This window comes from Scomber scombrus, chromosome 8 (genome assembly GCF_963691925.1).
Source record: "Scomber scombrus chromosome 8, fScoSco1.1, whole genome shotgun sequence".
NCBI classification, from domain to species: domain Eukaryota; kingdom Metazoa; phylum Chordata; class Actinopteri; order Scombriformes; family Scombridae; genus Scomber; species Scomber scombrus.
The window spans coordinates 7,300,191-7,306,041 of NC_084977.1; the positions used below are offsets into that span (position 1 = coordinate 7,300,191).

Below are 5,851 nucleotides of genomic sequence, written 5' to 3' on the forward strand. Positions count from 1 at the left end.
ACTGCATGCATTTTGACACTCATGTCATTTGCATGAGATACATTTGTACTATACTACAAAATATCTTATGAATACAAAACTGATTAGCTGTTGATATTGTAATTCCCTGAGGTCAGACCCTTCCAACACTTTGCTTTATAGTGATATAAAGTAGTGTTGAGCCCAAGGGAGCTGTTGATATCGTCATGGCTGAGTTGGTCCTCTTTGTACTTTTGGACTTTTTGTACATAGATTACCGTTTCTCTTACAATCTTTTCCCAGGACAATAATATTGTATTCAGTTGCTTAAATAATCAGAAGCTTTCAATGAATATTCTTTTGTTTTCATATTTATTTTCAAACATTATATCTTCTGTTACTTCATATTTTTTGCAATCAAGCCTAAAACACATGATCTTACAAAGAACTCAAAACAAGGAAGTAGTTGCAGTACAATGTAAAGCCATAATTGCCAAACTGGGCAAGACAGTTTAATAAAGGAGGGATCCAAAGTCAACTGAAAGCATGTGGGACACATTTCATTGCATGCAAAGCTTGCGTTGCCAGTGATTCTGAAAGAGCTGCTCAAGACTTCCAACATACACACGATTTTTTCCCAGTGTCACTTCCAAGACAATGTCCCAATCTGTCACACCCCGCAGCTCTCTGAATACTTTTACGATGCATGAAAATGTTCACATCACGTGATCCAAACAAACAGGGCAGTACCTGACGCAGTGTTTTCCACCACCATGAACACAGCATCAAATCATTTAATACGTTTGTTTTGGAAAAACTACTTACACATGCTGCCAAAGACTTCCAGTAACCTCCTAAACTGAATAAAAACACTCAAGCTGTCCAAAGTGTCTGATGTAGTCCAAATCCCCTGTAGACCTTCGTGTTGACATTTATTTTAACACTTATCTTTATACGAGCAGTTATTTTGCATGCTAAACTGGTTCCATAAAACATAATTATGCAGGCATATGTCACATGCCTGCAGTCCATTCATTAAAAGTAAATACATAAATGAAAACATGAACCATATAGGTTCTGTATAATGTCAGTATTGTGCTATAGTCTAAATGTAAGAGTAAATATGTACTTTTAGGTAGAACTGTTTATGGCAAGGTTGCTTACAAATTTATAAATTCTCAAATTCACAATCAAAGTCGGTCATTCTGCACAGGATGTACTTCCACTGCCGATCTCTAAAAACAAAGTACAAACAAAATCCTGTCAGTTCAACAATCGTAAATCATCACATTTTTTAGTTTAGGTTAGGTCGGCCAATAAATTCTGTTCCCGCAGGCCTCGCTACAGAGATCTTTCCTTCCAAGTGAGTCATGAGAATATTTAAACAATTTTTGGATAGATTCTAGATCCAAACTGCTGCACTGCGGGATCAGAAGTTATTGGGATAAAAAAAAACAAAACAACAACTGCTGTTGTAAACAAACCTTAGCACGCCACTGAATGTGGTCTGTGCACCTCGAATGAAGTAGCCATAACTGGGGACAACCAACTCTGCCTCTTCTCTGTAGTATTCAGGAATGTCAGTGGTCTTCCTGTGAGAAACACCCAAAGTTTAATGCTTTCATTAGTTAGTTATCGGTGTATAAACCTTGAAACAGATAGTCTAGGAAATATTGTTGATTTCACATTCTTGTTGAGAGTTACATGATCACATATCTCATGGATCTCACGTCCATGAGTTATGTAAACAGTAACAGTCAAAGGTTTGGACACCTGCCCATTCACTTGATTGAGAAAGTGTGTCCGAACCTTTGACTGGTAATGTATCTTAAAAAAGACACCAGCTGGCCTGACTCATTCTGAAGGTAAAACAATGTCCTCAAGCCAAGAAATAGTCTGGCACCTTACCCACAGTAAAACTGCTATTTGTCAGTGTTACTCTTTGTACAGCCTAAACAAAAAAGACATGATGTATTGATTAATGAGTTTTAAAGGTGCTATTAGTTAGGTCAATTGGTTCCCCTGGCTTCTAGTCTTATGCCAAACCCTCCACAACAAAGCAAATAAATGTATTTCCCAAAATGCCAAACTGTTCTTTAAACATGTTCTTGGTCTTGTGAGAACGTACATGCAGGAGTAGGGACAGCGGCGTTTGTAATAGCAGCAGTAGAATTGCCATTCCCGGTCAAGAAGGCCTTCAAAGTACTTGCTTTGAACGCCAGCCACCAGGCCATTGCGGGTACAAGTAGAGGTCCTGCAAAGACACATGAGGGTCATTAAGTTAGAATGGAAAATAGAGTAGGCTACACACATCATCTCAAAACAATACATTATTATTTTTTAGAAGATTAACTTTTCCTTTTTCTGAATGTTGCACAGATAGATGTTGCTGGTAAACTCCAAATGTTCTTCCAAGCTGACCTTCAACAGCCAAAACCATTTTAATCCAGAACAGAACTTTGTAAAGGTGATCCTGATGCTCTTTTAGTGTAGAAGTTGTGTAGAAAGGCCAGAAGTTTTTAATTGTTGTCACAACACGGTCATGTTTCTACAAAGTAATTGCCTTCATCCGAATCATTTGTGATTTTAACCAGGTTTTTATTTGATTTCATCCATTACTTACCGCTAGCTCATCAGCCTAATCCTAATGCATTGGCTGTAGTCAGTTTATCTTCCTGTTTCAATGGACATTGCAGATCAACTTTAAACACATTACATGCATCGATGCAGGTGATTGGCTCACTTCACGCATAAAAAACCTAAAACCTAAACCCAAGAGTCCCAACAACAAGTTATGTGTTGGGTCGGTTTGGGTAAGGATGTGAAAATCTACACCCCATACACTCCAGATACTAAACTGAAGAGATCTTTTGATGATAAAACAACAAAAAAACATTTCAGACAAAGAGAAGATGTGTCTATATATTTTAACGTAATTACCCTTGTGTTGTTGGTGAGTTTGTTTATTGCCCAAACACCTCCCTGTCACCACAACACATCCAAGAATACCAGGCTCAAGAAGCAGGAGCTGCAGCATGTGTAGAGGTTTGTCATGGCAACATGGGCAAAGCCTTCAGCTATTGAGCCAATGGGGGTAGTTTCCCTGCAGGGTAATATCTCAGGCAGTGTAATTCAAACAGACAGCTATGTTAAAGGGAGGTAGGTGTGGCATAGATAGAGAGCGTTCAGTGTTTGTCTTTGAGTCAATGGGCTGGGTGCAGTCAAGCTGAACCCAAAATAAATCTGAAAAGCACAAATGTGCCCTGCTCTTCAACCCAGCAAAGTAATCTGAAGCAGCCATAGCTGAGTCACTGATCTGTTCAGTTTTATGATTCAAGATGCTGTTTGCAAACAACTGCCAGGCTACAATTCTACCTCCAACCAGGTTTTCTAAAGGTTGATCCAAGTCCTTTAATTAATTCAACTTTCTGCACTGTTGATGGATCCAATTAAAAGTTCACCTGACTTTGTGTAAAGGAAGGCACCATATGAAGGAAATTAAAGGCTCGGGTAAGATTCTTCAGTGAAATAAACAGAATGACGTAGCTACTGGCTACGAATTGTATGTTGCAAAATAAACATAGTCTGTTGGATGAATCTTTTTAAATTCACTGGAGACAGTCATGTTCCCTGGAACTAGAGAAAGTCAGTTGGAGACACAGAATTTTGCTCTGGAGTGACATTGTGATTCATAGAGGCCCAGGGTGACCTGGCTTTGTTCCTCTGAATAAGAAAACAGTGTACAGGAGTTGCACAATTACTTATAAAGTGTATTGATCCATTAGTTTGCGTGTATGGTCCTTCGTAAGTTCTTAGTTACAACCAGGTAGCTCAAACTAGTGACTAGATCTGTTTGCACCATTACAACTTCAGAAATGTCTTGGGCAGTGAAGACTTTTGAATATCAGGAGACATTCGCCTCCAATCAAAGGCAATCAAGTAACTCCCACACACAGTCTGGTTTATGGATGGAATATTTATTATTGGTTAACCAGTTCACTTAGCTACAAATCAGTTTCACAGTACCTGCTGGGTGGAAGTATTTAGTAACAATTAATCTCTATGTAAAAACTAGTTCATGTGATGTGTAAATCTCGATTTAGTAAACACTTATGTTATAAGTAGGCTAAATTTGAATTTGACACAGCTGGTGCAACCGGCTCCCTTTTGTTGTTTAGATGACCAAAGAGTGCCTCTGGTTGCAGCTTTATCTCCAGACCTCATTTTATGCTCCAAATCAGGTCTGGAGGTCTTCCACTGCTGTGTTAGTCACCCACCCACGCAGACCTTGGATGGTTTAACACGGGTGGTTTTGTTCATACAACAGTTTCAGCAGCAAACTCTACACAAGCTTTGTATGGGCCTATGTTGTCTACTAATAGTGACATTTAAACCTCTATTGTTGGTGATAGTATGCCCTAGCGTTAAGGGGCATGATCTCATAATTAGTTAAAGACATTGTTATCTTTGATTGCTATTTCCTCCTTTTATTTGGAATCATAACCCACAGATGTGTCCAAGATGTGCCTCTCACATGGCTTTCATATTTGTTTGCAATAAATGTCCTTTTCGGATGCTAATCTGGAATTTACTTGCATATTTTGATATATTACATCAGACCATCCAGACATGTTCTCGGCAGTTAATATGGAAATACATCTGGTAATTAGTAATCTGACTCAGATGTTCCCCACATTATTGTTTTGGCCCAGACAGTTGATGTAATGTTGTTTACATTACTATAATAAACTGGGGGGGAACTACAGATGCATTTCATCAGAGTGAATCCTGTGTATCTATGTACCACAGGCTAGACATCCTACCAAGAAAACTACTGAAATGAAACTTTAAATTATATAAGTGCGTGAAAAACACATCCCGATTTCACCTCTGTCTTTCAGCATGGCTCAGCTCACAGCTGTCTCCTCTAAAAGTCAGAGCAAGTGGATAACAGGTGGCCTACAATTGAGTAAAACACTCAGATATGACAGAGGACCAAGGCTAGACATCCTACCAAGAAAACTACTGAAATGAAACTTTAAATCATATAAGTGCATGCAAAACACTCCCTGATTTCACCTCTGTCTTTCAGCATGGCTCAACTCACAGCTGTCTCCTCAAAAGTCAGAGCAAGTAGATAACAGGTGGCCTACCACTCCATCCCAGCACGACTGATGTCATCCCACCAGCAGTCACTGGGCTCCCCCAGTCCTTCAGGTGTAGGCTGGCACTCAAATGACCACAAACGGTCTGAGCCATCATCACTACTGAAGTAGCTCCTGATGGCCACGAGGACCTCTCCATGAGGACACTGGAAGTTGAAGCCCTGGCGGTAGCCGTTGACCCAGCCCATGTCATGATGCTCGTGAGCCTGACCTGCCACTGTGGCAAGCAAAGACAACGCCAACACCACCAGAGCAGGATTCATGTTGAAGAGATCGGTCGGTCTGCTGCACTGCCTTACAGCTGCCTCTGTTTAAACTCCTCCAAGCCTCTTGTTATCCAGATGTTTTGTATCCAGGAGTGATGTGTAATTTGCTGCACAAGGGACAAATCCAAAAGTGGATCTTGCTTGATATTTTAAGGTGGACTCTAAGATAGAACATTAACAAAGCCTCATCTTAGATAAGGGTGTACCTTAAAAGACATGACTTTCAGATTACATGCAATTCAGATATTTATGTGAAGCTTTTATTACACTCAGGAGAAATCCATTATGTGTTAAACATCTAATCAGCTCAGGTTGTTAACTGTGCAGTGTGATCATCTTTATAGCTTTTTCAATATAGATGGTTATTTTGGGCCATTAAATTGTTTTAGTTTCTAATGAATAATCACATTGGATATCAATAATGTGAAGCTATTTGGGGGGTGAATGTTTATTTAAGGTGTT

The 5,851-nt window shown here is 39.5% G+C and overlaps 1 protein-coding gene across 1 annotated transcript; it reads right to left on the reverse strand.

Annotated features, from left to right (window-relative positions):
- Nucleotides 1–313: 313 nt before the first annotated feature.
- On the reverse strand, nucleotides 314–5,453 carry dpt (dermatopontin). The gene is made up of 4 exons (XM_062424048.1): nucleotides 5,112–5,453; nucleotides 2,087–2,212; nucleotides 1,443–1,550; nucleotides 314–1,193 (listed from the first exon to the last, which is right to left on the reverse strand). Exons 1-4 carry the CDS (start codon nucleotides 5,384–5,386, stop codon nucleotides 1,127–1,129), a joined length of 576 nt encoding a protein of 191 aa, XP_062280032.1. The 5' UTR covers nucleotides 5,387–5,453; the 3' UTR covers nucleotides 314–1,126.
- Between the last annotated feature and the right edge of the window lie 398 nt (nucleotides 5,454–5,851).